The following is a 20,712-nucleotide window of genomic DNA, read 5'->3' as shown; positions in this document are numbered from 1 at the left end:
AATTTCTACTTTAATCATAAGCACTTCCCATCTTAATTTATAATATCTTTTTGACATGGCACTCGCTATCAGTTAATCTCCCTTGTGCATCATGACTTCAGTATAGTAATTAAAATGTTATCTTTAGTCTCAGTTTGATAAGGAAATTCATACTTGACACTTTCCAAACTTGTGGTGTAATATTTTAATACACCATCAACAAGAATTATTTGTTTTTGCAACATATATTTGAGGCTGTTATTAATATTTAATCGGTGGACGGTATTGAACATAAACCATATTGAAAATCAGTAGCTAAAATATGGCACATTTACTTAGATATTTCGTGCTTTGCCTGTTAAGCGAGTTTTTAATTGTTTTTTCATTGTCGAACAACCACAATACTAGTATTGGAAATATTACTGGAGGCTTAGTGACCGATGATGCACTGGAAAAGTCCGGTATTTTACGTCAGCTTCTAAACCAAGAGACCATTATTCGAATGGCTCTAGTACAAAACGTCCACTCTTTAATGAAGGACATCTTGACAATTAAGAATTCCATGCTCGTCTCGGAAACAGCTATGGGAAAATTCAAACTTGCAACCGAAAAAACTATTTTTCAATTAGAAGCAGAAGTTGAAAAGCTAAAATGGGAAAATCAGCGTCTAAGGAACGATAATGCAGAGATTCAAAGAAAATTAATTCCTTGTGTGAATGGAACATCTCAAACAGTCCAAGACTCAATTTCAGAAATGCGAAGAAATTTTGACACAAAGTTTATACAACTTGATTCAGAGTTACAGACGATCCAAGCAAGGAAAGCAAATGTATCATCCATTGCAACTTTAGAGACATCCTTGTCATACATTTCAACTCAAGTTGGAAGTAAGTACTGTGTACAACCTAGACTTTTACCAGTTTTATGATCCCTAAGGTTTATTGTGTTATAGAACAATGTGTAATAATTAGAGCTGTCCAAATAGAACTAATCAGCATGCTTGGGCAACATTGGTTAATTTTTTTAAATTTTTTTCCCAAACAATCTGAGTTTGAATTAAATTGAATTTTATTAATCTCATCACATTTTTAGTATTACATAGAAAAACAATAACAACCCTTTAAAAAAGTCTCTTGGAATGCATGGTTATTAATATTGACGAAATACCAGAGTTATAGATATTTTGAATACGTGGTGAGCACGTTTTGAAAATATTTTAATAAACAAACACGATTCTCTGAAAAAAGGATTGCTTGTTTGAATAATTTTTCTAAATGAAAAAGTATTTTTGAATCGTACCCTATGCTCTGCTGATAAATACTGGTGTTTCATTTATCAGTGTGTGCAATTAAATTCTTAGTGAAATTCGTCGCAAATTTCATCATGTTCATTAAAATTACTATTTTTTAAAAATAATCTGACTTTTCTCGGTTCATTTTATTAGCATCCAATTCGTAAGTAATTTGAGGTTTCTCCAAAGGGCGTATTCCCTGCGTAGTGTATAGTGTGAATGGCAGTGATGCAATTGTAGTTGTAAGTTGCAATATAATGATCGAAATACTAGGTAGTATTAGATGACACAGGATTTTATCCTGATAGTGATAGGATCAGTCTTTACAATTCTTATGTGTTGCTTCAGTTGTAGAAAACTGGAGAAGAATATTTCAGAGTAACAGTCTCGGTTCTAACTATATGTTTCTTATGGCCATAGTTTCACCTAAACTGGACGTTTATTTTATACTTGCATCCCTGTCATCGTGACTTTAATTTGAACAAGATTTGTGAAATGCTGATGCCCCCGTATGACAGCTTATGGCAAAAGTTTAAAGTTTCTCAAATGCAAGTAAAACGTCAAGGTCAGGGGATGCCCCAAAGAAAGGTTTATCTCAGGAAATAAACTGTGAAAATATGAAAACCCTAGCCCCAGTCGTTGAAAAGTTGTGGAAAATGTTAAAGGGTTTTGAAAAGTAAGTGAAACGTCAAGTCAAGTGGTCAAAATTAATTGTGCCTAAGGGAAGGTCATGTCGCAAGAAATGCATATGTGAAATATGAAAGCCCTAGCAACAACCATTCAAAAGGTATGGACAATGTTAAACTTTTTTTTTCAAAAGAAGATTAAACTCCAAGGTCAAATGTAATGATTGTTCATGTACAAAGGAAGGTCTTGATACAGAAAACACACATGTGATATATGAAAGCCCTAGCACCAACTGTTAAAAAGTTATGATCAAGGTAAAAGTTTTCTCAAAAGTGGGTCAAACTCAAAGATCAAGGTCATAGGGTCAAGATTCTTGGTATCCAATGAAAGGTCTTGTCGCAAGGAATACACCTGTGAAATATAAAAGCCCTAGTACTACCCGTTCAAAATCTATTGCCAAGGTTAAAGTTTTTAAAAGTGAGTCAAATTCTTATTAAGGTCAAGGTCAAAAAGTCAAAAATATTTATACTCAAGGAAAGGTCTTATCATAAGGAATACAGTTGAAAAGTATGAAAGCCGTAGCACCAACTGTTCGAAAGTTATTGTTAAAAATGGTCAAAAGGTTAAAATTTGGTAAAAGTCAAGAGGGCAAATATATTGGTACCAAAAAAGGTCTTGTCACAAGGAATGTACTTGTGAAATATTAAAGTCATAGCTCCAATATAATGCATAGATTTTTCCCTTTTGGGTAAGGTGAATTTATTTGAATTTATTTGATTAAGAGTCATAAAAACAATAAGATCGTAAGCAGTCTCTGTGCTTTGTAAAAGTTTCTAATGCTTCTCAATTACAGAGTTATAGTCCGGATTCGAAATGAAACGGACAAATAGACGGACGAACGATCAAATTCTGAATAGCCTTAAAGCTTTGCAATGGTGGTGGAGGTGGTTGTAATGGGGAAGAAGGAGGGGTATTATGGATATCATGAATTGCATGTAGATCTTGATGAAAATATTCCAGAGCTACAAAATTTTCGTCATCAAGAAACACACACCCTTGACACTGAAAAAATTAAAATAAATGGGAAAATAATTTGGACTGTGGTTGGTGATGAGGTTGAAAAAATAAGAGTTTTCAAGGGAAAAAGATATTTGAAAAGTTCTGCGAAAAGAGGTGTTAACTTTTCGGCCAAGGCATGCCATTCACCAGCTCCCCGTTGCAAAGATGGTAGTTTAAGTCGGCCAGTCATGAGCCGTTTATACACAGTGTATATTAATAGAGATATGCATATGAACACCCAGATAAATGGAATTTTAATGCTCTAATTGTTTTTATGCCCCCATAACGAAGATTCGGAGGCATGTAGTTTTCGCCCTGTCCGTTCGTCTGTCTGTCCGCAAAAAACTTTAACCTTGGCGATAACTTTTGATTGGTTATAGCTATGGTTTTAATATTTCATATGTATATGCCTTGTGACAAGACCTTTCTTTGAGAACCAACATATCTGACCTGTTGACTCTGACCTTCGAGTTTGACCCATTTTCAAAATTTTACCACACTTTAATCCTGGCCATAACTTTTGAATGGTTTGTGCTAAGGCTTTCATACTTCACATGTGAATTCATTTTGATAAGACCTGCTGAGGCCTGTTAAACAGAGCGAACGTTCACAAGCGCTAGCGAACATTTCTGTTTGAGGGATATGGAATTTTGGCGAGCGCTCGCATACGTTCGCTCTGTTGAACAGGCCTCTTTTCTGTGGTACAAATATTTTTTACCTCTTGACGTTGGAGTGACCTACAAAAACTTTCGCAATAACTTTTGAACGATTGGTACTAGGAGTTTCACAGGTGTATTCTTTGTGAAAAGACCTTCACTTGGTTTGGGTACAAACAATTTTGAACCTTTGACCTTGACCTTAAGTCTGATCTACTTTCGAAAATCTTTAACCTTGGCAATAACATTTGAACAGTTGAAGCTAGGGCTTTCATATCTCACAAATGTATTCCTTATGACAAGACCTCCTTGGGTACTTACAATTTTGATTTTGTTCTACCTTAGGAGTTTCACTTGCATTTAAGAGATTTTAACTTTCGCCATGAGCTTCATTACGGGGGCATCAGTGTTTCACAAACACATATTGTAAATGTTATATTATAATTCAGTTATCAATATAAACATTCATTGCATAGTTTTATTTAGAAAAGTAAAGTTTTCCCAAAGAAATGCATGTTGTAGCGTATTTTTGAAAAGTAGGTCAAAGGTCACGTTGATTGTGATACTGGAATTTTTCAAAATGCCGAATGACAAGCAGTGCATGCAAATAACACATGTGCAGGCGTACATATACTTCTCAAAGGACAAAGAGTATACTGTACATGTATATCGGCACTGTGAAGAATTTTTAAAGTAGGTTAAAAGTCAAGTTTGAGGTCAAAAGGACGGTGACTTTAGTAATGTTCCAAAGAAATACAAGTGCAAAAAATCAAATCGCTACCTCTAACAGTTCTCAAGTATGAGGAGTAGCTGACGGGCACATAGACGGACAGAAGGACAAATGTCGGACATAGTGATCACTATGTTTCGCTCTCCCTGTAGACAATCAGGATTTCATTAAATATTTCATTTATTGACAGTATCCATGTATTTTAAAAGTCACTGAATCATGATTAACTAATAAACATTACTTATCTTACAGACCTGTCAAAGAGTGTGGCTTTCACAGCTGGAACAACGGTTACTACAACTTCTTGGAAAAGTGGGACATTAGTATTCGATAAAGTTATTAACAGCGTGGGAGGAGGGTATAACCCCCACACCGGAATCTTCACCGCACCAGTAAAAGGGCATTATGTGTTCTTTGTCAGTATCGTAAATGACGGCGTACGGTCTATATATGTAGACATAGTGTTAAACGGATCTTGTAAAATCCAAGCAATGGCTGTCTCTTTTAATACTAACGATCGATACGAGACAGGTACAAACCTTGTAATATTACATCTGCAGCAGGGGGACGCCGTATGGGTAAAACATCACCGTGGTACTGGCTATTACACCTACAGTGACGCTCCTGTAACAACGTTTTCTGGATTTCTAATTTAAACTTTTATCTTTCCATAAATTGGCATAGTATATGAAATAGAATATACACTTTTAACTTATTCAAATAAAACGTGTTTTTTGTTGCCTCTCATTCAGTTATATTGACTTAGATAAAAGACTACTACGCAGAATTGTGCGTATATTAGAAGTGTAAAATTTATTAATCGGAGGTATATTTTTTTTTTTTACTTCGTTATGATGATATATAGTGTTACATAGTTTTTAAATTGTCAACAGGTGGAGTTGCCTACGAGAGTTGCTTTTTACTGCTGCTGTTACCTCTCGCGCAACCTCATGAATTTTCACCGCACCAACAAATTCTTGTGTTCTGTACGTTATATCCATAGATACAGTGACAACGGTGCATATGTAGATTGCGTTAAATATTTCTGGCAAGATCGGAGAATGGCGTCTATATATAGCTCTGTCAATTTTGTTTTTGTTTTTGCTTTTTTTTTTTTTTGGAAACAGATATTTACCTTAAGTTTTAACATTATGGCTACAGGTATGCAATACTAGTGAGAATAGACCTGTTTTCAAGTAGGGCTGTCATAAAAGTGAGCAAATAGACTATGAATACTTTTCTCTAGATGCTAGTGTATACATGTTGTTATACTATATAAGGATCTGAGAAATAAATAATGATAAATTATTTTTTTTTAAAAACATTATGGCTACATCAGAATGACACGGCATGGGTAAAGCATTATAAAAACCTTTAATGACATAAATCCGCTTGATAAAATAAAGAACATTAAGCGACGTAGCTGCATTGCTTAATAATATCAATTCTTGTATTTTAGGTCTACAGTATGAACTGTTAATGATACAACGTCTACTCATGATACAAAATCCTTAAGCGTTATACACATGCATGACCGTTGCGACCTTTATGAAAAACCACAAAGGATGACCGAACTTGAAGATATACACGATATATAAATGGGATTTTTTTTATGTGAAACAAAATGATTAAATGATTTCGTCGAAAAACATGATGTGTAATGAAAAAATATTACTTTCCACAAAGTTTTACTAAATAAGTCGTTGTAATTACAAAACAATTGATAAAGATCTGCAATCAAGAATTCAGCCTTTTCATGAATATTGATGAAAGAAGTACGTAGACAGTATATACATTCGCATCTCTGCGGGAAAACGACAAGGTACGTTGAATTTTGACTACGGTTTTGAATAAGAGGTTAATATCGGTCATTACAGAGTACATGGTTAAAACTGGCTGTTTAAAAAGATAAGTATATTCTAGCATTAGGCGTGTGTCATCCATGTCAAAAGTTATTTGTATACCAAACGGCCGACCTCGTTTCTTGACGCCATTAGTAGCGACGGTGTCACGTGATGCATTAATTTAAATAGAGGCATTACTTTCCTGGCAGGGAAATAAATAATTGATAAATATAATTTGATATCTTTATAACGCGTTCATTTTCCATTGTGTTATTTACAGTATTGTCGTAACTTTATTTGTTAAACAAAATATTAAATTAATATATATATATATATATATATATATATATATATATATATATATATATATATATATATATATATATATATATATATATATATATATATATATATATATATGAAGATAATGAACAGTATTCAATCTCGAAAGTCCATTGTAACGATACAAAATTGGAGCAAAGCAAACACGGACCTCAAAATTTAGAGGTGGGATCAGGTGCCATGGAGAAGTGAGCATCCCCTGCCGACCGGTCACACCCGCCGTGTGCTCACTGTCATTATCGAAAAAAAAAAACCCGGAAAAATCCGTGGAGAGTTCAGTGTATAAGTAATGGCCTAACAATTAGTATGAAAAACATCAGTCAGCATTTGACTTAATGATAGGGTCGCCCGCGTGACGCAGTGGTTAGAGCGTTCGCTCTAGAGTCGCGGAGTAAGGAGTTGATCCTTACTTTCGAATCCCACTGTGGGACGTGGAGACCGGTTCTTCGGATGAGACCGTATAAACCGAGGTCCCGTGTCGTAGTAGGTGCTTGCACGAAAAAGATCCCTCAATGGCCCTAAGTGCCGAGTATACGTAAAAAATTTTCAGCTCTCCACCGTCAAGTGGTGGCGTCTCCGTATGAGTGAAAAATTCTCGAGAGGGAGTTTAACAAACAAACAAATAAACAATCAAAATTAATGATAGATTGTATGTGCTGACAAGGTTATTGTTTCGACATAAAACTTGCGAAATGATGACTTCAAACGAGACTGTTGATATCCTTGTTTCATCAACTTGTTTGTCAATAGTTCGCCTCGTTTTAGAAATTGTTCAAACGTAAAACATGCTCTTGCGTATCGAATCAACTGAGAGACATAAACCCCATATGCAGGTGATAAGGGTACATGTATATTGCTACATAAGTAAGGGAAGTTGACGATTGAAAAGATGGAGTCATCACATTTATCATAAAGCTTTGTTGTTAGGTTAACATTAACGTCTTTTTCTATTAAAATATCTAAATATGAAACAGATGTATCAGAATCTGTGGTATTTGTTCATTTCAAGCTCACTGGAATATATCGAGTCGACATATGAATGAAAGTAACTATTGTTAATTGATAATACGTCGTCGATATAACGAAATGTCCAGTTGAAGGCCACAGCAAGTGGTTTCATCTTCTCATGTAGAAGTTTTTTGAATAAATTCTGCTTCATATGAATAGAAAAATAGGTCTGCTAATAAGGAGGCGCAATTGGTACCCATATGGGAATTCCAACAGATTGTTGGAAGACCAAGCTTCGGGGCCACCAACATATAAAAATCTCAGCTCAAATCTCAACCTCAAATCTTAGATTTCTGCCTCCGCTGAGATTTTCCTAAAACGCCGTGCCACCAACATTTCTGAGATTCGTCTCACGTAAGCTGAGATTTGAGAAATATCTTAGACTTATTCTCGTTGTTAAGTGCGACCTTTTTTTTTTATAATACACGAAGTTGTTGAATCAATGATTGAATTTACCTTTCAGTTAGTTGTTTGTGCAATATTTTGGTGTATAATCGCGAAAATACACATTCTCCACTTCTTTCGTCTTTTATTCACTCAACGGAAAGGATTCCATTACGATCTTTGCGACAATAAATATTCACCGAGTCCCCGTGAAATATAATTCCTACAGAAGAATAACACAAAACATATCCAAACTTTATAGTCTTGGTTCGTCTGTCTACATAAACACACAAAAATATACACCGAGGCGACACCTTCGCCATTGTGACGTTACGTGTCGAAAGATTACAAAGAGTAGATAGGCGGATCAAGACCATATATTTACAGGCCTATTACACATTTTTTTCCCTTTTATTTAATTTTGTACACTGTCAGATATATCTATTACATTTTACTCTCCGTAGCAAAAATGTTTTAAATATAGGGAGTTTTTGTCCATATTTAGAATAATTAAAAAAATCATTTTAAGCGATCAAAGAAAATAAATTTTACCGGCGAAATGATGATTTTAATACTGCAAACTCGGCATTAACAGTAATTAAGAAAACACCGAGTATTTTTTTTCCTACCTGATTAAATGCTAATTTTCTCACATGATAATTTTCTTGAGTGTTTCGTAAAATTCGTGCATAAGTTACGACAGAAAAAATGTCCAGGGCGAGTAACATAATAACAATTCAATTCAATATACGTGTATGCCTGGTTTTACGTGAACCCAATTTATCAAGAAAATTTCGATACAAATTGTTTAATGTCAGGTTATTTCAGGTATACACACCCCTCCCCCCGAAAAAACAAAAAACCTGAATTGAACTACGAACATGTATGTAGGGACGAAGCTAAATAACACATCACATTTTCCACGATCCCCTGTGAGAAAATGTCACAGGAAAAATATTCTTCTTTTCAGGTATAAAATATATAATAATTATTAATTTCAGATATAATAACAACGAATATAGTGAGCAATATTCGTTGTTACACTGGAAACCTAAATCAATCTAACAATCACTTATCAAGTGATGATTAACTGATTAATTCCTATGAAAAGTTTCACGGCGTAATCATGTACTGTTTGAAACTTTGGACCATACTTGTTTTTTTTTATAATCTCAAAATGTAACTGGTCGTATTAAAAAAAGTCAGGCTTATTCTTACAAATAATATAAACGGTCAGGGATATTTGTGTGCGATGCATAGTGAGTATAAAGCAGATGCCCATACGCGGATCTAGAGGGAGGAGATTGTCGCCCCCCCCCCCCCCCCCGGAATTTGCAAAGTTATTAAAAGTATATACTGAATCAAATACAAGTTGATTCTGGACACACACCCCCCCCCCTTGAAAACGTGGACCCCACCACTACCACAACGAAATAGGTTTTTTTCACGTTTGTGAAACGGATTTTTTTTTTCTTTTCAAGAAATTTTCGCGGTTTGATACTTTTGGGACAGCAGTTTTGGTTGTCAAGAAATTTCTGGGTTTGATTTTTTTTTGACTTGGATGACCCCCCCCCCTCCCCTGGAAAGAATTACTGGATCCCTATTCTCAATTAAGAATTTTATAGATTTAGTGAAGATCCAAATTAGACAGATTGCTATCATCAGTGATTAATAAATGTTGATTTATATATTATTTTGAAAGCATATAGAATATTTTTACACAGAAATTTAGACAACTGAATGTTCTTTTAATATTTGCGTATAATTTACACGAATAGGTATGTATATTGTACAAGTAAAAAATAACTACCGGAGAAAGAACAAAGAAGAGGCCGTGGAGATTAATATTATCCAATTATATTTTCTTTTCTGATATACATGTATATATAATGTGAATTAATAAATTTGCCTAACCATAAATAACACACTAAAATATGAATTTAATTAATAAATGAAAATAATTCTTGCATGAATGAAGATATGCATGTTATGTAAAACGTGTCACAAGAATATTGCTTTATTCCTTTTTTTTCTTTTGATATAGTTTGAAGTGCATTGTTTCATTGCGTGGACAATATTATGAGATTTTTTACATGTGCGTAAGAAACCCCCCCCCCCTTTTCTTAAAAACGTATGATCTTGTTTTGGGAGAAATAAACATGCTCTCTGTGTTTGCACGTTAATTTCATGTATTCATGGATTAACGTGTGCACTGTCATAATATTTGCAACCATTTTACCATAAAATAATTCTGTGAGATTTTATTTGAGACTACTATGTACCAATCTCAAGATTTTCTGAGAAATCTTAGATTTTTTTCTCAGCTGAGTCAGAAAAAACGTTGGTGGCAAGCACGTTTCAGAGAAATCTCAGATTTAAGAAAAAAACTCAAAAGATAAGTCTGAGTTTGAGAAAATATTTCATTGGTGGCACAGTTTGGTGAAAAAAACTCAAATTTTCTGAGAAATCTCAGATTTGAGAAAATCTCAGCGTTGGTGGCCCCGAAGCCTGATCTCCAAAAACTACATAGATATTGTCAATCAGGAACTCAAGCATCTTTTTAACATCAACTTCAGAGAACTTGTGTGTACAATCAGAATGCTTTTTAACAAAATAATTTTGCAAATGACCAATGATGAGGTAAGTATATTTACGAGTTCCATTTTTATTGAAAAAGCTGTCTATAATGTAGAAAAGCCTGGACTTTAATTTATCGTGGTGAATAGTTGTATAAAGTGTTGAAAAGTAGTACGTTTTGATGTTATTGATTTTAGTAAAATTTTGTGAATTCAAATTTTCTAAAAGTTCTTTGGAGTTTTTAAGTATCAACATCTGATTAACACCACTTCTCGAATATACTGTTGTACAGTACTCCTGAAGTTTCTCCTTCATTACAGTAAATATTCTAGTGAGGAGTAAAGATAGAGGCTTGGTAGAACATTTACTGGAACCCGCTATGTATCTTTGTTTGTAAGGATTTTTATGGAGTTTAGGAATCCCGTAAAGGTATGGTAACTTAAGTTCATTTTGATTGTTGGAAATATTAAAAATATCTAAAATGGACGTATGATTTTTAAGAATTTCCTCCTTAGAAAGGGAGCTATGGGTGTAAGTTGGATTTCCACCTGCAGAATTAAATCTTAGTTTCACTAAAATACATTTCAAATAATGAGCCTTACAAACAAAGACTACGCTTTGTCAGCTGGGACCAGTACATAATGATCGTGTATTCTATCTAATTCCTTTTTCACTTCTGAATTATTATAGACAGAAGGATAAATAGTTTTCACACAGCCCTTCAATCGCTTAATGCGAGTTTTCAACATCATGTGATACTCTTAATCCATTCTGACAATGTATCAAGGTCTTCTTTCTCGTGCTTGGCCCATCACCTGGCGTAATCTTCCACATAATTCATAATATTTATAAACTTATGACGCCAGTTGAAGGAACGGGCTTCCCTAAATTGACCCTTTTAAAATAAGAGATTTAAGGTCCTTATTATTAACAATGTTTACATCAACAGTAATGACGTGTGCAACAGGACTATAGTTGTAGGGTGAAGAAGAACATGTACACATAGGAGGATTATGTATCAGATGTTCGATTTCTAGGCATTGTAGAGTTTTTTTTTGTAATCAAAAAGTTTGGAAGCAATAGTCGATCTATATTTATAAGAAATACAAGGTGTGGACTTCAAATTGAAATATGGTGGAATACAAGATTGGACCCTTTTGTGATTAAGAATATTACTAATATTAACTGCGTCGATTCCTTTGTTTGCAAATTGAAGTTTAAGGAACAAACGAGTTGTTTGAGCAGTATTATGTTCCGTAAAACGTGGCAGTTTAAGGAGCCTATGATTTGTAATATCTATAATCACATATCTAAGCCTATATTCTGATGCCAAAGAATCCAAAATTGGACTTTCCTTGACCTTTTTAAATAGATTATATATAACTTTCAAAGGGACAGAGTAAGGTTCGGTGCGAATGTAATGGAGACTTACTGTATATAAACATTAGATAGTAGTGAATCAAAAGAAACATCGTGTATAAAAGGTTTATTATATGACCGACTACGCTTACGTCTCCGAGTATTGTTAAAAGGTCCCATCACATTCACATTGCTACACTGTGGACTTGAAAGATTCCCAATACTATCGACATTGTCATTGCTTCTATATGGAAAGGCTGTGCCTAGTTTCCTAATCCAGTATTCTTCTCGTTGTCTACGGAAAGGTGTACTCAATGATGGATTATTAGTATGATGGTAAATTTTTTCTAGAATTCTATCTTTCATTGATAAAATAGAATGATCAGGTTAATTAAAGTGCTTTTAGAGAAGCTGCTGGGCCCCGTTGTTTATTTGAAATCTGTGACCAGATATTCTTTTATGAAGTTAACCCTTGGTTTCACCAACATAAATAAGCCCATAAAGGTTCCATTCTATTCCGTAGACAACGTTTGCAGATTTGCAGCTAAGATTTTCACAAGTTTTGGTATAGAAGCTATGTCCTGATAATTGCTAGTAAAAGAACAGTTTGTAATCAAACATCACATGTTTTACAGTCTTAAGCAGAACATTTGGAAATAGATGTCATTGAATCGGAAAAGGATTCATCAAATATATCATTAAGAGAAACTTTACATTCCTTCAATTTTGTGTACGAACTGTTGTTTTTATACCAAATCTGGGAGACCGAAGATTGTATACAGTTCAAATTTTTAATATTTCTGAGGATTATCCGAGGGACACCAACTGAACTCTTTGAGTCTGTGTCCCTAATAGACTCAAAAGAGTGACGCCTTTTTTTTATACTGGGCGACGCGTCTGCCAGTATGTTTTCGTTATACTTTGTACTACTCATGAATGAATAAGTACCAAACGACAAGTATATTCGGGGACAGACTGTCCACCAGCAGAGATACATGTTCGGTGGTTAAAATAAAATATGAAGATAACGAACAGTATTCAATCTTGAAAGTCCAATGAAACGATACAAATTTGGAGCAGAGCAAACACGGACCTCAAGATTTAAAGGTGGGATGAGGTGCCATGGAGGAGTGAGCATCCCCTGCCGACCGGTCACACCCGCCGTTTGCTCATTGTCATGATGGGAAAAAATGTAAAAATCCGTAGACGGTGATTTCTTACCTCAGGTAACTGTGGATACTAAATTCCATCACGTGAACTGTGAGGTAGCATGTTTTTTGCTAACTAGGATACTGTGCTTGAACACGTTAAATTGTCAGGCATCGATTTAAAATATTCTTTACTAATATGGACGGGCTCAAATAGTTACTTTCGTGTTGAAACCTTTGTAAATGGTGTACTTGTACCATGCAGAATAAAGAGGGAGATGGGAAAGAGTGATGTCTTATTTTTTAAAACATGTTGTTGTTATTCATCTAGTCTGATTTTACACCCATTCTTACAATGTTAGCTCCACCTTTCATGTATACCTAATGTTCAAACAAGGGCAGGTAAGTGAAAATTCTCTATATTTGGAGAGCAGTGAGAACAAAAAAAATGGTATTATTTAATTGTATCACGGTCTAAAATCATTTTAACATTCAAATTTGTTGCCAAATTGAAGTAATTCTTTGTGCCAAATTGAAAGAATTCTTTATCAAATATACGAACGTGAAATTAGGATAAGATATAAAAGTAACAGAAGCGACGAAAAAAGACCCAAAGCCAGCTTTAAGTGCAATTATCCTTTGCAGTCCAAACCGCGTTTCATTGAGTTGTAACATTAACCATTGCATTCTACCTTTGAATGCAAGAAAAAGACTTCGTATTTTTGTTTAACCAATTGATATATATATATATACATTCATCAAACGGTTAGTTTAGTAATCTAAAATGTATAAATGTAATCCAACCGTATTCAACCTTGTCTAATCCGAATGTTGTATATGTCTAATCTGGCCAATTTCTATGGAACCTGTGGTGGCCGGATTAGACAAGTTTTTTTTTTTTTTTTTTTAATGTTGAATCTATACAATCTATACATTATATGTTTGCATATCAGTATGATTTAATGTGTTCTTGATGCTCATGGATTTATTTATTTAAAAAAAAACTGATACATTTCAAAGTAAACCTCTGACCACCTATTGACCCCCCCCCCCCCCTTCCCGGCCCGAAAACCATGATTTGCAAACTTGAATCCTGCCTACCTGAAACTGCTTGCATTTAAATGTGACTTTCTGTCCTTTAGAGAAAGAGTTTTAAAAAATGATACCCTTTTCACCATCGAGACCATAATTTGAGTATTCTTGAATTTACGCTATTTGGGGATGCTTGCGTATAAATAAGACAAATCATGACTATTTCTTTTATTTTGCAAATTTAAGATTCCAAAAGTACAAGAATTCCATAAATGTAAACAATACAACAGTGTACAAACAGAACATACTTGTCAGATAACCAGTTTGATTCTGTTGTCATGTTTGATAATCTTAGAAGTGGTTACTTATAACTGACTACATTTCAGGATATTTGCCATAACTTTGATAAAATCAGACGTGATCAATCTGAGAAAAATATCACATGATTTCTAAAAAGAAAATTACATGACATTACTCATGGTTGAGGAATATTTTATGAAATCTGGTGACTGTAGCAATCTGTTACAAAGTAGGGGAGTAGTTTTATTGCCATCTCATTAAACTTCACTAACCTGATTCAGGCTTGAAACGTCTATATTCATATCAAGTTTTTATATTCTGATAAAAATAATTTCCTGTATAAATTAAAGTTCATTTGATAAGTGGAATTTAAATGCAACTGTAAGCTTGTAGCAAGTTTAAGCATGTAGCGTGTTTAAGCAGGTGCTCTTCCTAATAGAAATACAAAAAGTTCTCAAAAGGGTACAATGTGCATTTATTTTATATAAGCATGTTTTAGTTATGGTTCCTGAATTTCTATAATGTCTCCTCATGGTTACAATATAACACCTGAGGACTATGTACACTGTGCTGTTGACCTTCATGATTTCATTTCAATTTGTAAAAATATTTTCTTGTGCTTATAAAATGAAATGTAGATTAAAATTGTTTGGTTGATTTGAAGAAAAGAATTGTACGATCAAGAGTATGAAGTCAATAGATGTAGATGATAAAAGTACTTAAATTCAATATTCTCTATGAATAGGCACATTTTGCTAAACTTACCATAAAGCTCACTAAAACATGTGTCAGGGCCCGTTTCAAAATCATACTTTATAAGAAGCAAACGTTCATAGTTAAAGCAGCAGACTAAAAGTGAACTGTACATACACCTGCTGGCAGCCTAACACAATACGTTTCATTGAGTGATTGTAAAATAGAAATATGTGTCATTAAAAACAATTATGAAGTAATGAGTATTAAGCAAAAAAAAAAAAAAAAAGAAAAAAAAAAAAAAAAAAGAAAATGCTGTAAATCACTTTTCTTTGCGAGAACTGTATTTTTGTGTAATTACCGGATATATTCTGCTTGCAAAAATTCATTCTCGCATATATTAAGAACGATTAAATTCAACATGTTCAATGAGAAGCAAATATTGAATTTTTTGTCTCTCTCTTATAAATTCCAAATAACAATCTCGAAGAAATGTGGTGTCAATCTTGAGGAAATAAGGTGTCATGAAAATTTTGTGATCTATGATATATAATTAGAAAAATATATATTCATCCATATCTCATTATATTGTAGACGAACATAGTTCTTTATGACTTTTAAAAAAGTTAAACATGTATGTTAGCATCCATGTACAGATAATTACAGATAATTTGGCATCGTCAGTGCCAGAGAATATTACGTCTTTGGGTAATTGCCATATTCAACATACTTATTAAGGATAAAGGTAAATTTTGTTATGTAATTTTGATTTGTAGAAACACGAAGAGATTGTGAAATACAATGGTTTAACCAGAACCTCAGTTAAGGAAGGTGGATGCGCCTCATACCCTTCTGATTTAGTGGCTCCTGACTCTGTCGACTGGAGATCCAAGGGTTACGGCACAGACATCAAGAATCTGGTAGGTTTTTACAGGTCTTGACATAAAACTCCATGTTTCACATAGTAAGTACTTATTCAGCCTTGTCAAAGGGAATAATTTTCATTTATGAGGTTTAACATCCTTTCATTAAAAAAAAGTTTCTCTTTGTCTTCATTTAGAGTCAGAATGGCTATATATTACTGGTCTTTTAGCTCAATAAGTTTGAATTTTAAATCATCATTTGAATTACACTCTTCTTCATTCTTCTTCGTCATTCAAGCAATTTAAAAAATGAAGATGATACAGGGTTTTCAACAACCTATATTTAAATTCAGCATTTGGTAAATTCTATGGTCGTTATAATGACCTTGTAAACAAATGTAATCCATCATTGGGTCGAATTATGGTTGATGTGTTTCATACCAATTGTTAGGCCTTTGTATTTGTACTAAATTTGACTACGGAATGTTCCGTATACATGATCAATACATAGGGCTCAACGGGGGATACTTACTACTCCTGGGCACCTGATCCAATTTTCGGGGGTCACTGTTTTATGACCGTTCGCAGATTTGTTTGTAGATTTTTTTTAAGATCGACCACTGTTTGTAATCTTCACCATTTTCATCAAAAAAGCATTCATATTAGAGAGAATCTGAAAGATGAGGATTTTTTTTAAACTGGATCCCTTAATTATAAATGAATTTTACATTAATTATTAACTAATTTATAGCATGTCACTTCATAGAAAGAGACATCACTTTTCTAGGTGAACCTAAAACGAAATTTAACGTTACCTATCTTTATACGGTGTAAATTGAAAGTTTGCAATTTGTCACTCAAAAAAGTCATTGTAAATGACCGATTGAAGTTGTGACTGAGTTGTGATTGAAGTCTTGACTGTGCAAGTACGTTTTAGGAGATGTGTGAATTTGTCCTGTGTGACAAGCCAAAGCTTTTCTTAATACAAGTAATTTCTTTATGGATCTGTGATGAATTTATTCATAATAGATCACTCTTAGATTTTTACACTTGAATGCTGAGCGGCTTATAAAGAGAGAGAACTATATTTCTTTAATTTTTTTTTTTATTTTATAATTTCTAATAATATCAATCATATCCACCCCAAACTGAATTGATTATTGTTGAAAGAGATCTAGATGTATCTGTTTAAAATCCTTGAATTAATACCTTAAGCTTCTTTTTTATTCAAAAAATATTTTTGACATCAAAAGAATCTTCTGTGTATAAAAAAAATTCTGCTTATTCATAAACACTGTACATTTTGTGATATTTGTGAAGTTTTTAACATCAGGGTTTTTTTTTCTAAATTACTGTGAAAAAAACCGTTGAATTTTGTATTTATCATTTGTCATTTAAAAACAGTTCATTGAATAAAATACTTTGAAATTTAATTTCAATCAAATATTCAGTGTTTATTCTTTCACACATTAATTTAAGTAAAAGTAAACAATAAGGGTAGAAAAAAACCTTATTTTACTATCATTATGTAAACAGATATAAAAAATAATTCGATCATGTCATTATGTTTCATTGTACATAAAGTCAGTACAATAAAATGTTATCTCCAGTTTCAGCTTGATGGGGGGAAATTCCTACTTAAAATTCCTTATTGAATAATAGGCACTTCTCATTCTAATGGTTTAATACTTTTATGCATACCTGGCTCTTGAACTGTATATTTTAGATTGCTGACATACAGCTTTTGATTTGTGAACAGTATCTTTTTTAATTTGTAGACCGTATCTTGATTAAAACTTATGGAAAATCAATAACGCACTGAAAAGTGTAAAACAATGTTAAATATGGCATATTTACTTAGATATTTCGTGCTTTGCCTGTTAGAAGAGTTATTAATTGCTTTTTCATTGATAAACAACCACAATATTGGAAACTTGACTGGAGAATTAGTGACTGATGATGCATTGGAAAATATAGACATCTTCCGTCAACTTCTTAATCAAGAAACTATTATTCAAATGGCTTTAGTACAAAACGTTCAGTCTTTAATGAAAGACATGCTTACAATTAAGAATTCCATGCTCGTGTCGGAAATAACTATTGAAAAATTCAAACTTGCAACCGAAAAGACAATTTCCAAATTAGAAGCTGAAGTAGAAAAGCTAAGACTGGAAAACCACCGTCTAAGGAACGATAATGCAGAGATTAAAGAAAAAATTCTTCGCTCTGTAAATGGAACGTTTCAAATGGTCCAAGACTCAATTTTACAACCAGAAACAACTCAACAAAGTTTTGAACGGCGGTTGGAAGAGATTGAAGAAAAAATAATTCTCTCTGTTAATGAAACATTTTAGATGGAGAAAGACTCAATTTCACAACTAAAAAAAAATCAGCAAAACTTTGGACGGCAGTTGGAGGAAAAAATTAATACAAAATTTAAACAAATTGACTTAGATTTACAGGTCATTGAAGCAAGGAAAACAAATTTATCTTCCATTGCAAATTTAGAGACATCCTTGTCAAACGTTTTAACTCAAGTGAGAAGTAAGTATTGTGTATTACAAAGAATGTAATTAGTTTTATGATACTTAGTTTTTGATACTTTAAAGATCTTTGTGCAAGTGAAGCTTTCCTATAGAAATACTACCCCCATTGGGGCAGCATTGAATAAAAGATTTTTCATTTATCTATTTTCTCATGACAAATTTAAGGAGGACCGACCCTCTGTAAGAGAGGTAACTTCCTAAGAAAATAATCCTGAAATTACCCATAGTTTGTCATAGCAGAGTTTAGAAAGGGAGACCTTTGAATAGTCAATTCAATCAAATCCAACACAGGACGGAAACATTGACTTCTGTTTCTTTTTGCCTATATTTTCCATTGTTAAATATGATTTTATTTGATCAAAACATTTGCATCCAGATTTTTAACTCTTAAAAATTGATACTTTTTTTAAACAATTTAAAAATTGCAGTAATGCATCATGTACCTTATAAACAATTTTATAAGTCTATTGTTTTATATTTTGAAGAAAGATAACTTTTTGATGGACTTATTTTTTTATAAACACAGAAAACAATGTGATATTCTGACTCAAAAGCAGCCCTTTATTATGTTTTCTAATAAGAATTTAATATGATACTAAATACGATTTTTGTATATACCTTATATTTTAATTTTATGCTGTGAAAATTATTAATTGCCTTTCCTATTCTCTGTGTCAAACGTTCTTCATATCATGGCCAGACATTAAATTCTTTTCTGAAAAAAATAAGCACCGCTTTATACCTCATACATTTCCATTTGAATCTAATATATGTGTTGATAAGAAAGTTTTTAAAAAAAATTGTGAAATTTAGAGCAGAGAACCATTGCTCCTTAAGTTTCTCCAGCATAATGTCTCCAGCATAGTGTAGCATGAATGAAAGGGAAAACTCCCATTTCTATTTTACGCTGCAATATAAAGAGTTTCTAGTGTTTGATGACAAAGAATTAAATTAGGTCTTGTCATATACATTACTTATGTGTTGCTTCGATTGCAAATTTAACAAATTAGAAACTTTAAATTTTTTTTTTTTACCTAAACAGTTTTTGTGCTAAGAATTATACCGCAAGGTTTGCAGAGTTACACAGAAAGGACCTTGATTTTATACATGCGACCCTGCAACCTTGTCAAAGCATTAATTACCTTGGCTCTTCCCTGCTAATCGTAGGTAAATATTGTGCAAAGATTCATATTATATTCAACATAATACAGTTAATCTCCGACTCCAACTTTACTGTTATTTTTTTCAGTGACCTTAACCTAGTAAAAATTAATACGGTACTTTGTTTCATAGTCATGGCGCACAAGGATGTCATAAGCAATATCTGTGCCGATATTTTAATAGTCCAGCTATACAAGGTTATATTTTTCTTTTGTTACGATGGCCTCATATGAATTATTTCAATTAAGAGTCATAAACACCATAAGATCGTAAGTAGCTTCTGGCCATTTAAAAGGTGTCCATTGTAAAATTATACCCCGGATTCAAAGTGAAACGGACAAACAGATTGGCTGACAAATTTTATAACTAAGGTCTATGGTGATGGAGGGTGGGGGATTAGAGGGTTAATAAACTTTTTCCTAACAAATAAGTCGACGGTATTGGTTTGCATTTTGTCACGAATGTTGAAAAAAATCAGTTAAAGTAAACATATATAGGGTTACATAACTGTAGTTGTAAAATCATGATCAATAAATTACATGTACATATTTCATTTATTGACAGTCTCCATGTACTTATAAAACTTCTGAATAATTACTTGTAGACCTGTCAAAGAGAGTAGCCTTCACAGCCGGGGTGACCGTTTCTAACCCTTCTTGGAACAGTGGGACATTAATATTCAATAAAGCTATCAACAACGTGGGAGGAGGATATAACACTCACACCGGCATCTTCACTGCACCAGTATCAGGAGATTATGTTTTCTATGCTACTATCCAAACTTACGGTCGCCACTATGTTTATGTAGACATTGTGTTAAATGGGTCGAACAAGGTCAGAGTCGGGGCTCAAACTTCTAACCATCATGATGACACAGGTACAAACCTGGTAACATTACGGCTACAGCAGGGGGACACAGTATGGATACGACATAGCATTGGTTGGGGATATCATACGCACATTGCCTCTCCCCTGACCACATTCTCTGGATTTCTTATCTAAACAATGAATTTTTCATAAATATGTATTGTTTTGAAAATATAGTATGCATAGTATGCCTACTAAAAATGCAATAGTGTGTTTTGGCTTCTATCATTCACCAGCATAATTACA

General features: G+C 33.3%; 2 protein-coding genes across 3 annotated transcripts in view; both read left to right on the top strand.

The window, feature by feature from the left end:
• Positions 1–20,712, top strand: part of LOC133201776 (synaptic vesicle glycoprotein 2C-like) — a 378,785-nt gene that overhangs the window by 76,862 nt on the left and 281,211 nt on the right. The window lies entirely within an intron of this gene.
• Positions 222–20,709, top strand: LOC133201560 (heavy metal-binding protein HIP-like). 2 transcript variants are annotated; one of them, XM_061337359.1, is made up of 2 exons: positions 222–866; positions 20,204–20,709. In XM_061337359.1, exons 1-2 carry the CDS (start codon positions 302–304, stop codon positions 20,599–20,601), a joined length of 963 nt encoding a protein of 320 aa, XP_061193343.1. In that variant the 5' UTR covers positions 222–301; the 3' UTR covers positions 20,602–20,709. The 2 variants fall into 2 exon arrangements, with proteins under 2 accessions (XP_061193343.1, XP_061193342.1); XM_061337358.1 differs by lacking the exon at positions 20,204–20,709 and adding an exon at positions 4,595–5,089 and having other exon boundaries at positions 238–866.

This window comes from Saccostrea echinata, unplaced genomic scaffold, assembly GCF_033153115.1.
Source record: "Saccostrea echinata isolate AGI-Se365-2 ecotype Australia unplaced genomic scaffold, CSIRO_AGI_Sech_v1 ptg000045l, whole genome shotgun sequence".
Classification (NCBI taxonomy): Eukaryota; Metazoa; Mollusca; class Bivalvia; order Ostreida; family Ostreidae; genus Saccostrea; species Saccostrea echinata.
The sequence above is the reverse complement of the archived record's forward strand: the minus strand, read 5'-3'. Positions and strand labels throughout refer to the sequence as shown.